Here is a 23,615-nt window from a genome sequence, read left to right as displayed (position 1 = left end):
ATCATGTGAAGTAATGTGTTACATTAGTGTAAAGGAGAATTTTGGAAAGACTGAGTTGAGCAAAAAAAATTTAGAAACAGTAAGTACATTTACATTTATTCATTCAGCTGATGCTTTTCTCCAAAGCAACTTATAATATTAAGGTACTTACAATTATTTATCCATTTATACAGCTTGGTATTTTTTCTTACTGGAACAATTTAGGGTAAGTACCTTACTCAAGGGTACTACAGCCAGAGGTGGGAAACAAACCTGCAACCTTTGGGTCCAGAAGCAATAGCTCTAACCACTATGCTACCAGCTTTCCCTGCAGTAAAAGTAAGCAGGAGTTGAGACAGGAAAAGAGAATCATACATTCCACTACACATTACAATGTTGCTCACTAAAAAATACTTTAAAAAATGCCAGGGTAGAAAAACTTCAAGTAAGGCAATAAGGACTATAACTGATGTATCATCTTTTTGGCACAAGAGTTGTTTACCAAGTGCTTTATGAGAGCAGAAGCCATGGCTGGCGTGGAACCCACACCAACACCACAACGGAACGGGATCCGCACACCAGAAACTTTGTGCTTACAACTAGCTTGTTTTTAACTCAGTATAAACAACCCAACCATTATTTAGCATATCAATTCTTTTGGGGCACCTGAATAACAATCTGAACAGCTTTTGAGCTCTCACGTACAATTTAAACTTTATTCACATAAAAACAGAAATATAGAAATTGCTCATTTGTACAGCTGACTACACTTCATCCTAAAATATTCAATCTTGATCCAGTAATTTCCCCACAAAATTACATAATCTATTAAGTCTTGCAGATGTGAATACCAAAAGGTCAACAAAATCATTTTAGTTCGCCATACATTTTGTTAAAATAAAAACTATGAAATGTTAAAGCTGGGGGGGACATTGCCCTTCAAAGTGAAATTGTGATGAACTTTAAAAGAAAAAGGTGAACATTTTATGATGAGGATAATTATTTTAAAAAATATGAAATATTCTCAAATCAAACCTTATTCAAAGTAACAATGGCTATGTGCTGACAGAGTAATTCTACCAGCAACTAAGTAGAAAATCTATAATTCAATATGAATATAACTTGTACCCAATCAAGTTAAAATTTTAATGGAATAACCATGGTGGAATGTACTACCACTTTCTCTACTCAAAAATGAGAAAAAATAAGCATGATATTCTGATGAATTAAAGCACAAATTAAAACTACAGAAAAAAAAAAAACATGAAAAAACTCAGACATCAAGAGGAATGGCAGAGAGACACTATGAACATTAATGGAACACGCTAACATGTTCTTTAACCAAGAACACCTACACTGTTATTCAGATTTACAAAGTTAAATGGCACATGACATTTGGTGTATTTTTTTCTACAAAGAGCCAAGTTGGCTATAGAAAGAAAAAGTTACTGCATTTCCAAAAAAAGAAAATTTAAATTGTTCCACCCATTTTAGGCATCGTACTGTTTGTGGTTGTCCAAGCAAAACATTACACTCTCATTATCAGTCTCAGTTCTCTGATCCATATTTCAATTCACCTTGCTTTTTGACCCCAGCAAGACATTTGTTTACCAAAACATGGAAAACTAGCTTCAACCTAGAGTTGAAAGTCACAGAAGGGATAATAAAATCCATTTTGTTGAATTCAAAAGCAAAACTCACTGAACCGATGCAGCAAAGTCCAACAAGTGCTATTTTGCATTCTTTAGCTTCAGTGAGTCTCTATACAGCAGCAGTCTTTCTGTGGTATGGGGCGGCAGATTGCTTCTCCTGGCCTTCACAATACAACCTGCCAGAGGGAAGAGACGCTCAAAGCCCCCAGAAGTGGCAGGCACAGCCAAAAGCTTGCGGGACAGACTCTGCAGCTGAGGAAAGCGAGCTGCTTCTTTCCAAAAGGCCTGGATGCAACAGTTCCCATCCAGCAAGGGTTCCGACAAGTAAACATCCAGCTCTGAAAACTTCATGGTCTTAGCAGCTGGTTGAAAGAAGCTAAAGACCTTCTTTCGCTTAATGTTGCAGTTCAAGGCTTTGCTTTCCTCCAGAGACTGCTCCTCAAATTCTTTCTTCATGCACTTTTTCTCTGGTAAGTTACAGGTGTTCATATCATCCAATGCAGACTGCATCAGTGTCTGGGCTTGGAATTTGGAAGGGGCTGCCAGGCCAATGCCCTCCATTTCCTGCTTGGTCTCTTCAAAGGTTTGGAGCTTAATACGGGGATCTAGGACAGTGGCAAGGATCAGGTCCCTTTGCAGGAGGAGGGGCTGGAAACGAGCATGAAGACCAGCACGGAGGCCCTTACAGAAATAAATGTAGTTGGTAGATCTACTAGCCAGAGTTTTATCAAGTCCAATGAGAGAAGGGATGACAAGGGAGAAGGTGACACCATCCTCTTGTAGAACTTGTATTGCTTCTTCAAAGGGCTCTAGCAGGTGGATGATGTCTAGAACCTGTTCCCGCTTTGCCCACACTGCAGGTGGGGAGCTTAATGAGTCTTTAGCCTCAATGCGTGCCTGTGCAAGCAGTGCCATGACTGAGCCCCACACGGATTCCTGTACCATCTTGCGGATAAAAATGAAGGTGGAGTTCCAGCAGAAGTTACCCGAGTTTTGTGGTGGTGCAAGGGAAAGCCCACACTCCCTCAACAAAACTTCATTCCAGTAGGTATTGTGGCAAAAGAAAGCTGTCACACTGTGCACCTGAGACAAAAGGTTCTCCACCACACGTGAGTTCTTCAGAGCCTCCTTGATTACCAGCTGCAGCAGGTGAGCAATGCAGTTGACCCTTGTGCCAAACTGAATCTCTGAGAACTCTTCAGACAAGCTAGGAACATCACCAAGAAAGCTCTGTACCTCCTCCTCACCTGGATCATTCATTAAGGCTGAACCCATGATTTTGTAGTCACAAAACAGATCATTACTGACAATGGTGCTTTTTGCCTCGTTTGTGATGATGTAACCAATGTTGTGAGGAAACAAGCCGTAACTCAGCAGCACAGCCTCAAGTTCATGAGCCACAACTGGAATTACGTTCTTGTGGGACAGGTGACGGAATGCAACGGTGGGCCTGTGGATATTCCACTCATCATCAATAAAATGCAGCTGAACAGCAATAACAGGTTCGGTTAACTGGGTGGCCCATAAGTCCAAGGTGACATGGATGACTGCGTCACCACCACGCAAAGCAACACAGCTTTTTAGCTGACGAATGAGGTGGGGCTTGATGGCCTTCTCCACTTCATCATATAGCTTCAATCCTACAGAGCGCTGTGAGAGCTTTGGGTAGCGGGGTTCCAGCACTGACAAAAGATTTCGGAAACCAGACTGTTCCACAAAGCTGAGTGGCAACATATCTTCCACAATCATGCGCAGAATTGCCTCTGTAATATTCTTTTGTCGAGTATGCTGGGAACCAGCACCACATCTAGAACTAGAGACGGGTGTTGTGGTAGAGGTAGAACTGGAGATGTGGCCAGAAGTGGGGCTCCTGCCTTCTCTGCTCAAAACCGTAGATGGTGAAACTGCAGTCTCTGGCTTTGACTCCTTTTTAATTTTTAGTTTGATCTTTTGTTCCACTGTGGCAAGCTTTTTCTAGAGAAACAAGGGGAAAAAAAAAAAAAAATTAGAAAGCAATTACAAGAACACTTTAGTATATTTTCAAACATAAAGTATTAAAAGGTTAGTGATTAAAATAAATGCTTAACTTAAAATCAATATTAGGCAATCAAACCATTTCATACAGCTTAATTTGTACTATATGTGCAGAAATAGTTTGCATTTACACATAAAGGACTACATGTTGAATATCTGAGTTTTTGTAAATGGCCTCCAACAACCCTTCATGCTAGCATGACAGCTTGATGCTATACTGTTCCAGGTATATTCGGGTACATCACTGACCTCCAAACAAGCAACTGCAGCGACAAACTACAGATGGATTTTTTTTTTTTTTTTGCTACTTATGCTTTGTTGAAGTCCTTTTACTGTGAATTTTTCCATTTAGATATTTTCCTGTCATGTCGCATGAGCAAACATGTATTAAGTTTCACTTCAGAGACAGTTACCCCGACATTCTTCTGTACAATGTTCTTGTACAATTTAGAATTCATTGCTCCCTCGGTGGATCTCAGCTGTCCACAGAATATTTTTCTAGTAGTTTTGTGTATAAAGCACATGAGCAGCTATTGTTTTTTTGAGGCAGCAGATTCAATTTTTGTATCCTATTAGGCACACGACTGTTCCTATAAGCAGGCAAAAGATTTTAAAAACAGATTCTGTTACAGACAAATACAGCTTCTAGTCCAGTTTTCTTTTTCAGGGTGTTCTTATTGTGGATTTAGCAACAGATATTATCCAATGTGGGAAATACCAGAAGACCCTTAACTGTTAAACTAGGGTTCCTTGTTACCTCCACAGCATCTTTACCTGAGCACTTTAAAACTTACCCCCTCCATCAGATCCAGTGCCTCCCTGAAGGCAGGGTCTGGCGTGGGAGAAAGGAAACCTGCACTGTCCACAACCCAGCGATTGGGATATGCCTCTACCGAGGAGTCAGGCTCAGTCTTAGGGGTCAAGGTCCCCAACAGCTGAGGAGGAGAGGTAGATTTAGAGAATGGATCTTCAGCTTTCGTACTGGAAGTTAGTGAATGCGAAGCCTCCTAAAAAATGTACATTAAAAGACAAACTGTTAGATTAAAACTGACAGCTTTGGTGAAAGAGCAAAATTAACTTCTTCACTCAAACTAAAATCAGTACAAGTTAAATTAAAAAGGGTCTCTTTAGAAGCACAAAATGCACAGGGCGTAGAGACAAGACTATGCTTTCCTATGTTTGCAAAATTTCACAAATAGGAAAACAAATTAGATCTATTACCACAGTGTGTAGGGACCGTTTAATTAAACTAAGAACAAAATTTAGATAGTGAAAATGGCTGGAGACCATGACCCTAGTAATACAGCAGAATGTATACAATATACCAGTACACATACAGTGTACATTCTGTACCACTTTAGCGTGAAAGAAAATTCACTGACATACATCCAAGAGAGCAAGTTAAGAACTTTGGAGAAGAATGTGACATTTATCTCTAAGAGAGAAAGTTAAATGAAAATATGTTACAAAACTCAGAGAATCCAAGTTAACTGTGTGTACATGAGCGGATAGAAAAGAAAATGATACTCTACCGAATGCAAAGTTAAATCCTACCTGCAATCTTCAAACATATGAGGCATAGTGTCCGAAATACAACAGATGGCATAAGGTACCACAGAGGTTAGCGCTCTTACCTTACTATCAGAAGACCCAGGTAATTACCCTGAACTGACACTGTAAAAAAATTGCCCAGCTGTCTAAAAATGTAAATATCTTAATATTCAAACCTCACCTTACAAGTCACCTGAGACACGCCATAGCTAAATTACACCAATAATAAAAATGAATTTTCAGCTCTTACTGTTTTCTGCACCATGCTTTTTCATAGGTCCTTTATGTTCCTTCAATGCCCCTTTTATACATTTTCAATTAATGTTTAGGTGGATGTATACACAAATTGAGAAGTTTTTACAAAGTGAGGAAAACAATTAGAACATGACAAGTCCTAGCCCTCCCACCTGCTCCATAGATTCTGCTTCTGGGTTTGCATCCAGGACAACATCACAGCGGAAGTCCACCTGCAAATGACAATGAAAACCTGATGCGTCATAACCCATATTTCAGTTACACACCTGGCTAGTAAAGGTCCAATTTGCTTATTATAATTAAATCCAGGCAATCAAATTTGACAACCAAAAAGTTAAAAAAGTACTACACAAGATAAAGGGCAACCAAAAATCTATGTTCCACTGGCTTCCCCTACCATGGTACAACTGTAACCTTATCAGTGCCACCATGCAAAGACAAAGCTACAGTTGGTGAAAAGTTTACTTGAACGTTAGTAAGTTTTCTGCCAACACAAACATTTCTGAGATATTGACATCCCCAGAATACGCACATCCAAGTTAAGGGCATTTACAAGGAGTTTCATTTACTACCACAACTTCAACTTAGGAGACATTTCTTGGCATTAACGAGAACAGAATTTGAATTTTGTGTGCCTCACGACAACTATGCAAAATCAGAAACTTAAATTTAGATACTTTTCTCAAAAATGACTTACAGGAACTGACACTGGATTTATGAGATACCTTTATCCAAGATGACACTCTAAACTCCTTAGAATCATTCACCCATCAATACACCAGAGTAATGCAAGACAGACAGACAGACAGACAGAGACACACACACACACACACACACACAAAACTAGCAATTTCGAGTCACCAATCCACCTAAAACATACCAACACAGATTGAACATGCAAACTACACACAGTAAGCAGGGCTCAGACCCACATGCAATCACACAGCCCAGATGCTGTGACATCATAGTTTATTCAGTTGCATTGTTTTCATGCATTTCTTTTGTCTTTTCTGTTCTGTTTGTGACAATTTGGTGTATGGTACATTTCAAATTTATTAATTTAGCGGATGCTTTCTCCAAAGCAACATACATTTCACAAAGAGAGACAAAAACCACATTAAACCAACAAAAGGAGAGATTTGGATGCAGAATTGGAAGTAGTAAGTGCCGCCTTAAGTTTTTCCAACAGTGGTGAAGGTGAAAATGAAGCAAATGGCTGGTGAGCAAGCTATACATCATACACCATCTACACCTATCAGTGTTGAGCTCATTAGTGAAGCGCTGCCATCCTTCACCTCCTTGTACTACCTCTGGCTTCAAACTGATGATGCAAAGTTGTCTCTGCTTCAAGGTAAAGAACATACAACTTACACCGTCTTTTAAATTTCTTATTATTACACTTCTATTGACTACTAGTAAATTATCTGTGATGCACGGGGTAGAAAGGGGATCGAGAAGCAGTAGGTCAGCACCCTTTACGTCACAGTTCTTTATTGGGCTTTACACTGTCTTAAATACTCCTGCCAGGGGACTAAAAGCACCCAGGTTCATGCATGAGGCATCTCAGTTCACCAGAAGGAAAGACTATCTACCCCCTCATTGTCCACAATCTGTTCAATAGGTGAGACCAGCAGTCCAGACAATCCTGCTGTTGCCTCCCACTATGTGCAGCTGTCTGAACTGCTGACAGTTACCTCAGTAAGCAAACTTTCTGCAAAATGGCGTAGAATTCAGTCAACAGACGTGCATTTCACCAAAAGACCAAGAGATACAGAAGCAGACATGTGATTCTGGAAGTACAGTCACTTAGCCCAAAACCACCAGTTCCTTTTCAGCACACATTATGAGTTGCCATATGCAGAAGTGAAAACGAGTCTCTAGCCCACTCCATGTCACATTTGACTTGGGAACTTGGAGTAATGAACCAACTCTCAGTTCCAATTAAATTCTACAGTTGGGTCTCCATTTATGAAAACAGTAATATTTAACATATCTGCATGGGTATGAACAGGTTCTGAAGCTCCCTTAAAAAGTTTTTTTATAAAAATAAAAATTTCCATGTTTTAGTGAAACATGAAGACAAATATCTAAGAATAAAAACAATAAAAATCAACTCTTGGAAGTTGAGAAAAGGCTGCTATCTACAGTAGAGAATCAGGAATGCAGAGCACAGTGACAAAAGGTGGTGAACCTGTTTTATGTTGTTCCAGTAAGCAGCCACCTCTTCCTGCTCCAGCTCTGGAGACACTAATTTTACATCATCTTCCAAGGGATAGCAGCCCATCTCCACCTTTCGCTTGATTGTAGAATTCCAGTGGTTCTTCACAGCATTGTCTGTCCTGTTGTAGTCAAAACAATCTTAAGAACACACACACACACACACACACATTTTCAGAACCGCTTGTCCCTTACGGGGTCACGGGGAACCGGAGCCTACCCAGCAACACAGGGCGTAAGGCCAGAGGGGGAGGGGACACACCCAGGACGGGACGCCAGTCCGTCGCAAGGCACCCCAAGTGGGACTCGAACCCCAGACCCACCGGACAGCAGGACTGCGGTCCAACCCACTGCGCCACCGCACCCCCTTCTTAAGAACACACACATTTTATAAATGTAAAGCACGGCATTTTATTACTGTGTGTTACTTCAGTGAACCTCTCCATACCACTTACTGCACACTCCAGCCACATTACTTCTCGTTGAACAGGCTTATAAAACATAAGTCAAAACTTCACAATTAACCTAAATGTGACAGCAGACTCCATAACAAAATGCAACTCTGGTAGATTAAGTAATATGTAATATGATAATGAGCAGTAAACTAAAACATAAAAGTATAGGAAGTCTATGAATGTTGACAACACTCCTGAAACTAATCACCTGGTTATATGAGTTGCTCAGGCTCTACACAATGTATGAACAGATGCAGTTTATATCAGTCAGTGTAGCCAGAACATCAGATGGGATATTTCACTAGACAGACAGAAAGTTATCCAAGATTACCATAATTTTAAAACTTTCAGCAACTAAAATAAATTTTCATCTCCCTGCAAAAATACTGCATCATAACATCTCAGAGGATTAAAATTAGTTAACATGCATGAATGGAAGAGGAATAACGGCCTCTACAAGTGTACAATGAACAAGTAATGGGGCTACCTTCCAGGCAGCAGCTTGGCAATCTCAGCCCAACGATTTCCCAGTACACACTGAGCCCTGTAGATGATGAGATCTTCTTCTGCAGTCCAAGATGACTTTTTCACATCAGGATTAAGATGGTTGTGCCAGCGTTCACGGCACTGCTTGCCCAGACGGCCCTTCAGATGCCTGGCCACCATGGCCCACTGCTTAGTACCATACTTCTTTACCAGCTGAATAACCTGTGAATTTAAAAAAAACAAATTAGCACAGAGGGGTTAGTGAGACACAGAAATGGAGTGTCGCTGGCATGAAACCACACTCTACTAGAGTCAGTACTCACAGAACTCACCTTTTCATCCTCCTCCTTGGTCCAGGGCCCTTTGACAAGGTCTGGGTCAAGTACCTTAAACCAGCGGTGCTGACACTGATACTCTGTGTGACCCTGTCAAAGAAAAATTGTGCAAGAAAGCAAAAGTAACAGGTTAAATTATGACTTGCAAATCATTGTTTGAATGCTTTGAACAATATGAAAAACAGTAGATTACATCAGTATTTCTTGTCATGCTGTGAAAAGCTAACTTACGGGTAAGAAACTGGCAATGGTTTTCCAGTCATTCTGCCCAAAATTGTGAACAAGAACCTTCAGATTCTTATCCTAAGAATGCAAGACAACAAAATTACAAATGAAATACTGCCTCCACTGGGAGGAATCCAGTTTTGTATGAGCAGTTTGTCTCCGGGTAGCTGTTGAAGATCCTGGGGTATGCTAGTATCAAAATGTGTATAAAATGAAAATGTTCCACAATGTTTTAGAGGCAAGTGAAATATTATTATTGCCCCAGTTGGCATCAAATCTCAAAAGCACATCCATGTACCAAGAAAATGGGTATATGAAAGCTGAAACCTATAAGGCAAATGTAAGTAAGACACAGCTGGGGGCATGCCTCAGTTTCTTTAAATAATTTTCAACATTTAAAAAGGTAATGCACACATTGGATTTTCTATGAGATATATGTCGCTTTGGAGAAAAGCATCTGCTAAATGAATAAATGCAAAAATCAGTTTAAGGCAAACATTTTGGGCCTTGGTTTTCAACCCATAGTTAACAGCTTTGACATGGGGGGAAAAAAAAAAAAAAAACTACCAAATAAATCTTTTAAACTTACCTCTTCCTGGGTCCACTTTATCTTTACTTTCCCACTTTCTCGTTCTGCCACATCAGAGTCAGTGTCCCGATATAGCACCTGCTCACCATCTTTACTGTAATCATAAAGCGGAGTATATTTGGGTAAATTCAGAATATTTGTGCATAAGTCCCTTCACAAAAAGTTGCATCTGAGCACTTCTAAAATTCAGTAAAAGATTTTACAGACAACATATACTTGCAACACTTTAGACAAAACATTTTTTCACAAAAATAAAGATCTGTAAGGTATGTAAAATTTAATTCATGCAGAAGACATACAGTTTATTAAAAATCAAAAGCTTGCATAACATGTACAAATTTTACCATATCTGTACACAAATTCAACACAAAAAATGCAGAAAAAACCTCAGAATATTCTAAGTTTTTCTATAACTTGTGCTTGCACTAATCAAACATTGTACTGAAGAAAGATTGTAGGACGAGCTGTGTTTCTTTTTCTTTTAACCACAGTTTCACATTTGAAAGGAGATCCAGTTTCTACAAAAAAAAGATTGTTTTTTTTAATTATTCTAAATGGGAAGCAAGCCTATAAAACAAATTCAAAATCTCCCTTTAAAAGTAGAAAAGGGCATCATCACAGAAGGGGTTTAAAAAGTTGTTTACTAGGATATTCAAACCATATTAGCTGCATTTTGAAGGTGACTTCCAAAAAGATATAGGGAATGCACATTCTAGATTACATTTAAAATAAAGGCCAGAAAGTCGGCAAAACTTTTCCCAATCGTAACACTAGTAAATAGGCAAATAAAAATTAAGCAATTTTATTTTTAAATCAGGCAGCAACAGGAATGGAAATTCTTCACATTTCAAGTGATACACCTCTGTTACTCAAGAGGGAGATGTCTGAGAAGAGTAAGCAGTGAATGTCCTTGTATGTTCTGTAGCCTGTAAGAAAAACTGAAGGGTATTTACGCTCACATACGATTCAACAGACCTCCTGAAATCAACAGTTTCAAAATGTTTGCGTGGTTCACTTTCTTCGAAGTGAATGTCGAAATAAAAACCTTTGTCATGGCTTTGATTATGAACTTGACCTTGAAATTGCAGATGTGTGCACTGAGCTGAGATGTTCCACTATATTGGTCATCCTGATCAGCTGGAAAGATTGACTGGGTGCTGGTGAGGCTTGACTCCAAAACTGACTTGCAAAATTGAATGTGAATCATTCACATTCACTGAACGTTAGTCAACTTTGTAGTAACTTACCCAGTTATACACAGCAGGGCCTGCAGGTTATTCTTACTGCTGCATATGCCCAAAAAGATTTAGGTTTCCTATTAATACTAAAATAAAGACGACAGAATATACAGTAACTTGTAACTCAACTTACACTAAATGTAACAAAACAAAAGAATGACATCGTCGACAATTAGAAATAAAAATTGTCTTATTTTTAAAAGTTAACGTGTACATAAAGCCTCCCTCTTCTGTATGCTCTCTTCACGGGGAGTGATGAAAATGACCCGGGAGAGCGGAGGACCAGGTGACACATCAGTGACTGACACGTCACGTGCACAGCGCTCACGAGCCCAGACTCGTGTGTGAGGTGACCGCGTAGGAACAGAGACAGTCAACCCAGACCGCCGAAATAGTGTGCGTTTCCAGAACCAGAAATCAAACTACATGATGTGAAAATGCACAAAATACGAATCTCACAATAGGAATCTCACAGGAATAAGGGCTCCGAAAGTAATGAATACCAACGAAGGGACAGAAGAAGTGAGTGGAAAGCACGATCGATGTGCGGCTGTCCCGCAAACAGCACTGACTCAGTGACACAACGACAAATAACGACTTCTCTGACTCCGCTAACGCGCTAGCCCGCGAGATACCGGTTAAATGAATCCAGTTGCCACTAAGTAAGCACAAGAATAGCCAGGAAGACGCACGTTCGCAAGTTTAAAAATCAGGAAGCTGCATTTCTCAGCTCGACAACTTCGACCAAACTGACAAACGGCTAACAACGGACTCTGGGGTGCCTACCCGCGCAGCAAACAGGACATCTCCTCCTCTCACCCTTCCGAGTGTCCGCAAAAACTCCGAATAACACCGCTGTCTCGTCGACTGCTTGAGCAGGGCCACCTCTTTTTCCTTAAACAATCAGAGAGCTGGCCGGTAATTCTTCGACTCAGCAAAGAAATCCTTGTCGTTGCGCCGGGGCTCGAACGTTAAATTTCTATCTCGCGCCCAAAACGGCTCGCGCGTTTTCCCGAGTGTGACGCACGGGCGCGCGCGCATGGGAAGAGGAAGTTCTTTTTTTTTTCTTCTTTTTTTTCGTTTATTTTTTCCCCCCAAATTTTAAGCAACGAAAACAATACAAACAAGACTATGTATGGCATTCCGCAACCATGTGAAAACGTCAAAAAAACATCAGAGGGATGTATTACAACAAACACCCCGTAAGAAAAATATTAAAGTAAACAATGGTACGCCTAGCTTTTCAGTGTGAATAGCTTACGCGACGTTCTCGCTTTTTCTCGATCACATTCTAATTTGTGTATGCAGTGACGTGCTGAAATAGGAATTGTCAGTTACAAAAGATATATATTTTTATTATTTTCAGTGGGATTGAAGTTTATGAAGTTGTTTAAATTAACTTGGTGTTTCCCACCTCCGTTGGTTTAGTCAGTCAGTGTGGCCCTAACCGTCCAAAAACATCCCGCTGTGTGAACAGAGGTGGAAATGAGGACTTAAAGGCTGCGCTGCCTGATTTAGGTGCTGTGCAGTAAATTGACTCAGTGCTTCTGGAAGCCTTCAGTAACAACCAAGTCTAGCAGCCTGTGATCAAAGAGAGCAGAGACTGAAGAGGCTACTCTACTGCTTTGTGTAGTAGTATAATTGTTGAAGTCTACCGTTCAAATATTCTCATACGACAGAAAAATATCTCAAATTTTATTACCAAAATTAACCAAAATTTTGAGTTTTTGCCATTTTTACCACTAAAGTGTTGCAGAGCACAGGTGTTCAAGACCTGAGTCTGATAGTCATAGATGTGGAACAAAACAGCTCTGGCTGCCCAGAGAGCGCTTACCCACACTAGGGCACCAGTTCAGTCAGGATCTGTCCACACATGTATACTGAACTGATGCATATATCTCTTTCAAGTCAACTTACACCGGTTTCACACTTACCATACAACAAGGTTTTTACACTTTGAATGAAAATTCCCTCTGAAAAATGGAGATGGAACCAAAGAAAGCATTGTGTGTGTGTGAGGCACAGCATATCCTCGTCAGCATATTTCATTGCTCATGAATATAAATCAATGTCAATCTTGATCTCAAAATGCAGAAGCTTATAATAATATAACAATAGTTTGAAATTATTGGCAGATACTCTTAAAATTATGGCTATAACAACTTGTCAGGTATTGTGGGGGCTTTAGCAATAGTACCAAGAGAACTCATACATTCAACTCTCATAAAAAGTTTTGCACAATTAGAAGACTTCTACAAGGCTTATGATAGCATGTACCCTTTTACTTTTTTGTTCATAATAAGTAATGACAAAGACCAGTGCAGTTTTCTTATAGGAGCACAGCATTTTTCAAAGAATAAGCATGGAATATTTTTCTGATCTACATCTTCCATGAGTGAAAGTTTACCAGTAGACAAAAATATGCCTTGAGCATTATTATATTACTTATGTGCATATAGACTCTTGTTAGAGTACACATACAAGTATTTTTTTCCCACAAATAGTTGAGGAACAAACTGATGTAAAAACAATCTTTTTAAAAAATGTACAGTATACTAAATTACAACATGTGTTTAGCAGCTGGGTATTTTTCTTAAACTTACATGCAGTGTTCTCATTGAATCATATTGTAACAACCCGCATTACTATTTTGGGCAGGAAACTTGTTTGCAACTTTCTGGTGATAATGATGGTTTCTGAAACTCATTGTTTTCAGATATGCAATACCAGTATACCTGAATATCTGCATACCTTCACTTTATGGATGCCCATATAACCTTACCTTTTTTCAATCAGACATTCAGAATGGTAATGGAAATATGGAACCATGAAAGTGTCTATATATTGGTCCAGAGCATCAGACAGAAAGAAGCACATATTCATTATATACTTGGTTAGCAGTTTGTGTCCATCCCCCATCATTTTAGCACAAGGGTTTTAACATCTTACCCTGTATATTATTGTACTTAGCAGTAACTTTCATTTAATACTATAAAAGCACAATTCCTAATACCTTAATATTCCTAAAATCAAATATTTATTCTAGAAAACTTAAGATTTGAATATAACTTTCAAAAATGTTTCAGTAATGTCATTATTTCAATAACTCCATGTAAGGTTTGTTGTCATATTAAGGAAAACTCTTTTCCAAGAAGAGTCAATGCAAAAACAGACCATGGTTCTTCATCAGGTTGAAAGCACCTTCATTACCTCTCAGGTCACACTGGGTACTAAGGGTTAGCTGCATGTCTTCAACTCCTTTAAATTTATTGTTGCATCCATGCGATTACACATTACTTCAATCTGTTCTTCTGCATATCTCTACAGCTGACAGTCATGAAAATATACATACACAAAAATGAATAAGGAAATTCATCTTTGCTAGAGACACTACAGAATGCATTAAAGATCATAATCTGTAGAAAAGTAAGACAGCAGGGTGCCTCAACACTGAAAAACAATGGCAATACTAAAGGATTTTCCCAAGCATCAATGAGCTTTAAAAACTACAGGAATTGTTACAAATTTATTATGGATATACTAAAATGTATCAATTTCTTCTAAAGAACCTCAGCAAAATATTACAGTCTTCATTGCAAAAGTGGAATACATTATAGATTTTTGCACACATACTGCAGAATATGTTACAAAATTATCCTGAATAATATTAACCAACTGAACATACACACAGTGATTTTTATGGTGCATCTCATGTAGTACATGTATATATTTGCTTGTGAATAAGACTGATTTAAATCATTTTAAACTACAGCTTGCACCACCTTATCTGGCACACATCTGTTTGAGATTAAACTCCTAATCAGTTGTACAAAAAAAAAAAAAAAGATTTGTTTTTTAAAAATATATACAAAAAGGAGACCGAAAACAGTAAATCATCTCTACAAAAATATCAGAAAAATCCTCCTTAGAGTCAGAGGAAGAGTATGAACAATGTCAAAAGACTTCTTACAGTCTGAATATATAGCACACAATGTTTGTATGTTTGCAAAATATGGGTTTCCTGGACTTTGCCTGAGAAATTTATTTTTTTTCTGAAGAGTGAAGTTTCTCTTATCATATTAACATCCAAAAGTGATATAAAAATGGAGATGCTGCAGAACCTGGGAGAAAGATGAGCTGACAGATACAGTAAATCTTGCAGCTTCCAAACAGCAATGGTTTTAGCTTCATCCCAACATTGAGAAAAGGAGAAACTGCTGAGTTCCATTCAGAGTCTAATAGCAAGAGGCCTTGAATGAGGCACCTCAGAATTCTCGGCAAGCGTCACAGAAAATTCTCATCACTGGGGACATAGGAGAAGCCCTTGAAGGCATTAGAGCTGCTAGTACCAAGGCAGGAGGCAGGCTCAGGGGTGCGACCCACAGACCCAGGCACAGTCTCCCTGGTGAACTCGGGATCTATGTGCTGCATGTCTGCTGGACCCTTCTGCAGAAGTAGAAGACACAAAGGATTAAACAAAAGCCATACTGGATTCTGCTAGTGTTTGAGAATAACATCCATGTTAGACCAGACAGCTTACCACTCTTGGATTGTATGGAGGGGTGATTCTCTTGTGGTACAAGTCATCCCAGTTTATAGGAGAGAAGAACACATGGTTTTTAATCTCCAGCTGGAAAGGAAGAACAGAAAGGTCTATTTATGCATGTCACTAAAATAATTACTTTAAATCTCCTACACAGGTCTGTTGTTGTTTACCAGGCAGAACTCATTAGAATTGAAATGAATAACTCATGAGTCACTTGCAGTGTTAGCCTGTCTCTAACTGTATATTGCTGCAAGATCTGGTCATGATTCCTGTTTGAAGTTACTCACAAAGTCTGCAATGGCCCCTAGACGGCGGTGCTGGTCTTTCTGTAACAGTCCCTTGAGAATGTCGCAAGCTGCCATGCTCTTGCCACCAGGCAGATGAAGGGGCTTGTGCAGGATCCCATCATACATCTCAGCCACATCTCGGCTATAGAATGGAGGCTAAGCACCAGGATTGTAAGTGTCAGCGTGCATTCACGTTCAGAGTTCAGAAGATCTTTTCAACCAAAGGTTAAGATAAAGGGCCTTATGATACACCATAAAACCTGCTACTGTTATACTTTAAAATTCCCTCTCGCATCCCTATTCAGCTCAGCTGCCCACAGAAAATGTCTTACCAAGCCAAAGAGCATTTCATAGAGTACAGCTCCCAGACACCACCAGTCCACTGTGCGGTCATAGGGCTGTTTTCTCAGCACCTCTGGAGCTAAATACTGCAAAGACAAGACAGCAATCATTACGGGTACAGCAAGAAATGAGTTAAGAATTGAGTTCACGTTGTACCGCTCACCTCCGGTGTTCCGCAAAACGTGGATGTGGTCACCTCTGGTTCCATCCCTTCTTTGCAAAGGCCAAAGTCTGTCAGCACAATATGACCCTGAAGCAAAACAGTACAAATACACCAAGGTTTAACATATACAGCTTCCCTCAGTCCTCAATAAGCCACACTATAGCCTCCAATACTGGGCTCTAGAAGACGAACACCATTTAAAAATTTTGGATGGTATCTTAAGATGAACTGGAATGGCACTTACCACTGAGTCTAAAAGGATATTCTCTGGCTTAAGATCTCTGAAAGGGGAAATAAGATACATGATAGTGAGTAAGAAGCAGCAACACATTTAGCAGAGAGGTTCGCTGCTCTTGAAGAGGACATGCCACCAACCTGTAGATGATGTTGAGAGAGTGGAGATAGCCAATGGCACTGGCTACTTCAGCAGCATAGAAGCGAGCTCGAGGCTCAGTGAAGCATCTCTCCCTCTGCAGGTGGAAGAACAGCTGGGACGAAAAGGCAGGGAAAAACAAATGAAGATCTATTACCATACCCTGGCAAGTGTCCATTCAGAAAAACCTCAACCACCCCTCTCTCCTCTCAATAAACAGCACTGAGGATACTCTCTGCTCACCCCGTCTCCATCCATACCTCTCCTCCATTGACATAGTCCAGCACAAAATAGAGCTTCTCAGCAGTCTGAAAGGAGTAGTGGAGCCCCACCAGAAAAGGATGCTTCAGGCTTTTCAGTAGCACATTCCTTTCAGCCATAATGTTCTTTTGCTAAAGGACACAGATCCATGATTATACAACTGGGAGAAAAGAAAGGGACATGACGGGCTGCCGTCACCATCACTGCTGCAACTCAACTACAGTGAAAATACTGGAAAAAAACACTATGCAATTTTTGCTCTTTTGTTCTAAATTTCATTGACTGTAAGTGAAGAACAATGAAAAGCAGTTACACAAGACAGTTTTTTTTTTTTTTTTTTTTTTATCTTTTCCAAAACATGTAACAGCTTTGAAAAGTAAGTTTGGAATACTCTATCCAGAAATACTTTCCCACTGAAAACTATACTGGAATTGCATAGTATAAGAGAAAAATATATGACATTTTCTGTTGTTAGCTCAACTTGACACAAAAAAAAAAAAAAAAAAACATGATTTCTTAAGTAATCAACATGTTTAACCAGTCTCCTTCCACACATACAGACCAGCAGAGTGGAATATATACATTTAATATATACCAACCTCTTTTTTCTTTAGTATGATTTTCTTCTGCAAGACTTTCACTGCATAAAACTTGTTGTCTGACTTCAGTTTGGCAAGAAGCACCTTAGGGTTAGACAAACAGACTGTCACTTTGGCCTTCTTTGGCTAGTTTTGTGAATATGTTTTCTTTCAGAAATTAATTCAGCCCTGTGCACAGAGCACATTTAGCTAGAGTAATATATCATTGTCTGACACATTCATTGAAATGTTATTTTAGCTTTGTCAGTAATACAAAGAAAACAACCATGACAAAGCACTGCCCACCAAAACTTACACGTTGTCCTAAAAAGTTCCCTCTGTTTACTGAATACCTAAATCATATTTTTCACATTTCACCTTTAAACAATCCCTAGCTTATCATGGCTGTATATCTTAAAGTAGTAGTTTAGACATGGAAAAAGGTAGCAGACTCATACCTTCCCAAATGTGCCTTTCCCAATCACTGATAGGAAATCGAAGTCTGTAGGTTTGGCACTAAAAAAATATAACGAAACCAAAAAGAACTTAGATAGGGTTGCAATCCAAGTAACTAAAGAATATATTTCAGTCTTACTATTTAGAAATGTGAAGATGTAATTAATTTATGTAAAAATCCATCTGTACACTCCCATGAAAGAGGATGCTGACAAAAATACTGACCTAGAAATCAGTGCTGTGTAACTTCAGTAACACACACACACACACACACACACACACACACACACACACACTTTCAGAACCGCTTGTCCCATACGGGGTCGCGGGGAACCGGAGCCTACCCGGCAACACAGGGCATAAGGCCGGAGGGGGGAGGGGACACACCCAGGACGGGATGCCAGTCCATCGCAAGGCACCCCAAGCGGGACTCGAACCCCAGACCCACCGGAGAGCAGGACCGTGGTCCAACCCACTGCGCCATCGCGCCCCCTTATTCATTAGAAAACATTGAGTAAATTATCAGCTACACAAATGGAATAAAATGTTAGCCATTTAAACTATTTTACATTATCCATAACGCTTCAGAATATACCTGTGGTATCTAATTTTAGAGTGATACAACTCACTGGGGGTTGGCAGAGGGTCCCAAGTTGACATCATTGGAGGAGGGCGACTGGGGCTGGAAGGCACATACAAACAATAACAAAAATGTGTAGAATAAAGTTGCTAACAGGGCACCTCTAAGCACGCTTTAAATATACTACACATACCAGACTTTCTCAGGGCACAAACCAGTCTGTCTATTCTTATTGAAACTCTGGCCATTCAGAGAACGTTTGATGCATATAATGCTCACACAAGAGAGTTGTTTGATGTTGCCATATACTTTGTCATGCAAGATTTAAACATGTTTTCAGCAGAGAAGGACAAATAGGACTAACAAGTAACTAAGCTCAATCAAAAAAAGATTATACATCCATACATGCATACATACGGAAAACACATCTTTTCCCCAAAGGTCTTTCACAAAACCATCACATTACTATATGTAACATTTATATGCATTTAAAAAACAAAAGAAAAATAAACTTCAATGAATAATTAAAGTTAAAAACTTACTTCATTACAATGAGCCATGTTATTTGTCCATTCCATTCACAGCAGGGAAACAACTTCACTGTAAAATTCGATAGAAGATTTTGCCAAGTCACACATAATATGATGATGGGACCATATACAATTGAGCTGGCAATGTGTACAGTTCACACGGGCAGATGCCTCCCCTCAAAACTGGATGTACTGGTTTATCATGCAGAGGAAATGGAACACAGGAAAAAAAAAAAAAAAAAAAAGAGAGCAAACTGACCTTCTAACCAGACAATGAATAATTTACAGCTGTTAATTTGCATGGGAAAATTCATTCCCCAGTTTGTATAAATTAGTACAACACAGAAATGATAAGCCAAAAACACTGTGACTGATTTATTAAAAAAAATGAGCTATTATGCTATATAATATATACAAAACTACAGGTTTTATGGCTCTCTACCAATTTATGGTTATTTCAAAATCAGACTGTTCTTGGTATTTCTCTGAGGCCATTTTGGAGGAAGGCTTTCAAGGACTCAGTTTTGTAATTTAGTTATGCTAAAAGAATGTTCTAATAAACATTGGTTTATGGCTTCTTTCATGATAATATGTACTGTCTTGTGTTAATAGCAGTGTTTACAAACACATTTAGCTCAACAAAATACAGTTCAAAAGCTATGCCTGAGCCCCTGTACACTAAAATCACAGTATATTTCAGTTGTAAACCTTACTGCTTAACTTCCATTTTGCTGTGGTTTACATAATCCATTATCTCCCCAGATCAGCAGCATGTCAAGGCTCTTGAACCTTCATCATTGTCAACAATAGAAATATAGATAAAGCAGATAGTGGGGGAAAAAATGTTGCTAATCTTAATGGAAACTGCACATCACAAAGGAAATTAATTTCTCTGTAGTTTGATGTATCACACTATTGCTACTCATGCACTGTTGAAAAATGTGTTCCCACTGTGTAACTTTCATAATTTAATATTCAGCTAAGACCCAGAATTCTATACTACTTTACATTTGCAAGATTTTGAAAGTGGGGTATAAAACATGACAATAGGAAAATGAGGACATTCAAATTCAGAGTCATGTCTCTAACTGCACCATCAGCGAGGAATTAGATTATCTATATCATACCAAAAGTCCCTGAAACCTTACAACTGGACTTTGACAAGTAATAAAGAACACAAGAAATAATAATAGCAGCCATACTTTAGGAAGCTGCCTCTAATCTTCAATTTAGTGTCATGTTTGTGAAATGGTTCTAGTAAGTAATGAGAGTTATGGTCAATCCTATTTAAAGTGACTATTCAATTTAATTTTTTTTTTTTTATATATAGAGTGCTCTTCTCACTCCTCCAAGCAACTTTGTTACTTCATATTTGGGCCACGTTTTCTATACCTCTCTGTACCATAACGATCAACAGCTAACCTTTTTTGGTGTGATTTTCATATTACCAGATAACCTGGAGCCAAGAGCAGTGCTTTGTGGGAGGGTAACCGTTCACTTAGATTTATGCAAAAGGCTTCTTCTCAGTATGGAAAGACACCCATGCACTTTGAACACTTCTTGTACAAGCCACATAATATTAGCACCCACTGAGAGTGAAACTAAAGTCACTGTCACCTTCTTAACTTTGTGCAAGACCCTGTTTTGCACAGGAGGTTAATACAGTAGCTGCCAGAATATTTTAAACTTCTGTGACTATTTCTAGGAAAAAATAAACTTTTATGCTTAGAACTGTTTACTCTGACATTGACATTTTGTCCAATTTCATGACCAGGCCTCGGCATCTCAGGTCTTGTGGATTCGAACAGTGCACCTGCGCTATAACACGACCTCCGGTGCCCCTTCGGTCAAAATTGCATTTGCAAGAGCAAAGGAATTCCATAAAGGGCTGATCGTAGTATGTCTTATCGTACAGGCTATAGTTCCATAAGAGCTGATCTTATTAGAATTTGAGATATTTTTTATACCTTCATAAATTTGGGTGGTTGAACTAAGCTCACTTTTAAACGGTGGGAAATCAAGTCCTAGAAAATGGGAAGAAGTGCGAGAGCTTTGTAAGGAGGAGATACAGACACTTGTTATCTTTATCAGTTTGTTCAGTCCAGAAAGCACTTTGCTGACTAGCACCTTTCACTTTTCTTAAAGGGAGGGCTGACCTTGTGGACACAAAGGCCATATACTGCTGAGCTGCAAACCTGTTTGGCCAGTAGGATTCCAGGGAAAGGCACCGAAAACAGCCTGACACAGAGCCCATTGCAACCGGTGCTGTAGGAGCTTGATGTCTTGCAAAAAGTGCAATTAGCTGTAATGGCAACATACTTTTTCTTGTTTCAACAACACAGCCTACACTGGATGGATAGCTAAAGCAATGTTTCATATTTGAAAGAGCATTTGACAGTGCGCAAATTACCCAAGGTGCCGTTTCCAGGAAAAAAAAAAAAATCGAATGTTAAGCGTGTTGCATTAAAACATAAAGAGAACTTTCCTTGCGATTTTGATTGGCTGAAACAAGCCAAGGCGTGAGTAAAAATGACTACCAGTAGCCTAAGCCTGTTTTAATTCACATATAAATTAAAACAACCAAGGGGGGGACGGCTCGAAATGTCTAAGGCACACTAAGAAAACTGAAGACATACATACATACATACATACATACATTTTTTTTTTTTTTTTTTCTACGGATCAGAATGGATCACCAGCCCACCGGTGTCTGGTTCCACACACTCTCTAACTCGACAGGAATAAATGTCTCCATCATTTCCGGTAATTAAAATCTTCAATAAATGAATTAATCCTAAAAACTGCCATGCCAATAATAAAATTTAAAATAAAACAATAAAATCAATACGATGAGCTAAAGACCGCATGGCAGAACCTTTAAAAACACTAAAAGACAACATAATACAATCTACGTATAGCTCAATACGAAATTACGACCGAAAATGAGACGTCTTCGCGGCAACAAGCTGCTCGGCTGCAGCGCGACTGAATGACGGTGGTTCTCTCACCTGCTCCAGGTGTGTGTGGGACGGGACCCGTGTCCACAGCGCGGATCCTGCAACAGCGACCATCGCCGCGTTCCACCTCATAAGACCGCGGACTCCGCGAAGGTCGAGCGCTCGGCGGGCTGTAGGTTCCGCTTTAACACGCCGATCAATCATTAGCCAGAGCGGCCGCGGCGCGCGTTCCTTCGCCCTCGTCTCCGGTTTGTTCCGAAGTGTTTCAACTCCTTCGCTCTGTCCACGCTCCTTTTAGATGTTTTAAAGACCCAAGCGCTGCCGTCGTAAAAGCTGATGATGGCGTAGTGCTTAGAGGTACACACTACCAACTTTTTCATTCATGTGGGTACTGCAGTAGGAGTTAAATGTTTTCCACGATCAAAAGACTTACCCTGACAGTAACTATATTAAGCTGTATATATGAGAGTAAAAATATAAGCAAAATACAGTAGGCTATGGATGGTACTGACATCTAATTTGGAGAAATTGTCCCTCGCATGAGTGAGGTGTAGCTTGGAAAGAATATAACGACCCGTGTTACTGAGACTTTGAGCGGGAAAATTGGATCATTGAAAAAAATTGAATTGTGGGTAAAATGTAATTGTGTTCAATCGCTGTGGGGACTCGGGGGAATATAAGGGGCTGTCTGGGTTAGGAAATGAAGTAAAGCCAGGCGCAAGAAAAGTTTCTTTTCTCAAGCCATTTACCCCATGAACAGCTAAATCCCTGCTAGAGAGTAAACCAGTGTAATACACAACGCTATTTATATTTATAACTATTTATCATATCTCTTACTCACACTCCCTTGCATTTCTATAGAACATACCTCTACATACATACAATGTGAATGTCTAGTGACTATATTTGTATATTGGGTACTTTATATTTTTATATATTTTTTATCCTTCATTCACATATTCTATCTTCTCATCTGTCTTGTCACTGTCATTCTGTCTGTGCTGTGGAAGTTTCTGTCACCAAGACAAATTCCTTGTATGTGTGAACATACTTGGCAATAAAGCTCATTCTGATCGGATCTGTTGTGAAAGGAAGTGTACAAATAAGATTATATTATTTAAAAACTAAAAATCCACAACCATTTCGGTAATTTATAGCCTGCTGTCGAAATAATGTCAGTAAGCCAATAAAAGGATACTATTTAGGATGTTTATGGCTTAGGACATTATGCCACATTTCATCACTCTAAGACAGGAATGCAATAACCTGTTTTTTTCCTGGTCTTTTTGATTTCGTTGAATGATGGGGAAAAGTGTCACATTACTGGCTTACCGTTTACTTCCTCTTTTCTTTAAGCTACTCACACGTGTAGGCCCACTAGGCAAAAACTGTTTTTTCTGGAGAATGTTTAATGTGTGAGATGAAGCTGTTGTCCACTGATACCTTATCGAACCTCAACAGTGTATCCATCTAACCCACACCATTGATGGCCCTTCAGCTTCTACTCTTTATCTCTGCATCCACCT

General features: G+C 39.3%; 2 protein-coding genes across 2 annotated transcripts; both read right to left on the bottom strand.

Moving 5' to 3' along the window:
• Positions 1 to 1,381: 1,381 nt before the first annotated feature.
• On the bottom strand, positions 1,382 to 12,073 carry mybl2a (v-myb avian myeloblastosis viral oncogene homolog-like 2a). The gene is made up of 9 exons (XM_018761011.2): positions 11,803 to 12,073; positions 9,779 to 9,872; positions 9,196 to 9,267; positions 8,962 to 9,054; positions 8,631 to 8,851; positions 7,663 to 7,810; positions 5,624 to 5,683; positions 4,460 to 4,600; positions 1,382 to 3,605 (listed from the first exon to the last, which is right to left on the bottom strand). Exons 1-9 carry the CDS (start codon positions 11,820 to 11,822, stop codon positions 1,710 to 1,712), a joined length of 2,745 nt encoding a protein of 914 aa, XP_018616527.1. The 5' UTR covers positions 11,823 to 12,073; the 3' UTR covers positions 1,382 to 1,709.
• A 2,979-nt stretch (positions 12,074 to 15,052) lies between these two features.
• sgk2a (serum/glucocorticoid regulated kinase 2a) lies at positions 15,053 to 22,361 on the bottom strand. The gene is made up of 13 exons (XM_018760921.1): positions 22,141 to 22,361; positions 19,145 to 19,202; positions 18,652 to 18,704; positions 18,025 to 18,082; positions 17,588 to 17,671; positions 16,988 to 17,119; positions 16,730 to 16,842; positions 16,599 to 16,635; positions 16,355 to 16,441; positions 16,182 to 16,277; positions 15,850 to 16,005; positions 15,557 to 15,646; positions 15,053 to 15,462 (listed from the first exon to the last, which is right to left on the bottom strand). Exons 2-13 carry the CDS (start codon positions 19,178 to 19,180, stop codon positions 15,301 to 15,303), a joined length of 1,104 nt encoding a protein of 367 aa, XP_018616437.1. The 5' UTR covers positions 19,181 to 19,202; positions 22,141 to 22,361; the 3' UTR covers positions 15,053 to 15,300.
• Positions 22,362 to 23,615: the final 1,254 nt, after the last annotated feature.

The sequence above is a fragment of the Scleropages formosus genome, chromosome 2 (genome assembly GCF_900964775.1).
Source record: "Scleropages formosus chromosome 2, fSclFor1.1, whole genome shotgun sequence".
Taxonomy (NCBI): Eukaryota; Metazoa; Chordata; class Actinopteri; order Osteoglossiformes; family Osteoglossidae; genus Scleropages; species Scleropages formosus.
Note: the sequence above shows the minus strand (reverse complement) of the source record. Positions and strands in the feature narration are given on the sequence as shown.

Coding starts and splice junctions, on each gene's coding strand:
- sgk2a (XM_018760921.1), bottom strand. CDS start 19,180: ATGGAATGGACAAATAACATGGCTCATTGTAATGAA. Junction 17,120..17,587: donor TCATACTAAAGAAAAAAGAG/GTTGGTATATAT, acceptor TGTGTCCTTTAG/CAAAAGAACATTATGGCTGA. Junction 15,647..15,849: donor TAGGGGCCATTGCAGACTTT/GTGAGTAACTTC, acceptor CTTCCTTTCCAG/CTGGAGATTAAAAACCATGT.
- mybl2a (XM_018761011.2), bottom strand. CDS start 11,822: ATGTCCTGTTTGCTGCGCGG. Junction 9,268..9,778: donor TAAAGTGGACCCAGGAAGAG/GTAAGTTTAAAA, acceptor TTGCATTCTTAG/GATAAGAATCTGAAGGTTCT. Junction 9,055..9,195: donor CCATTGCCAGTTTCTTACCC/GTAAGTTAGCTT, acceptor TTTCTTTGACAG/GGTCACACAGAGTATCAGTG.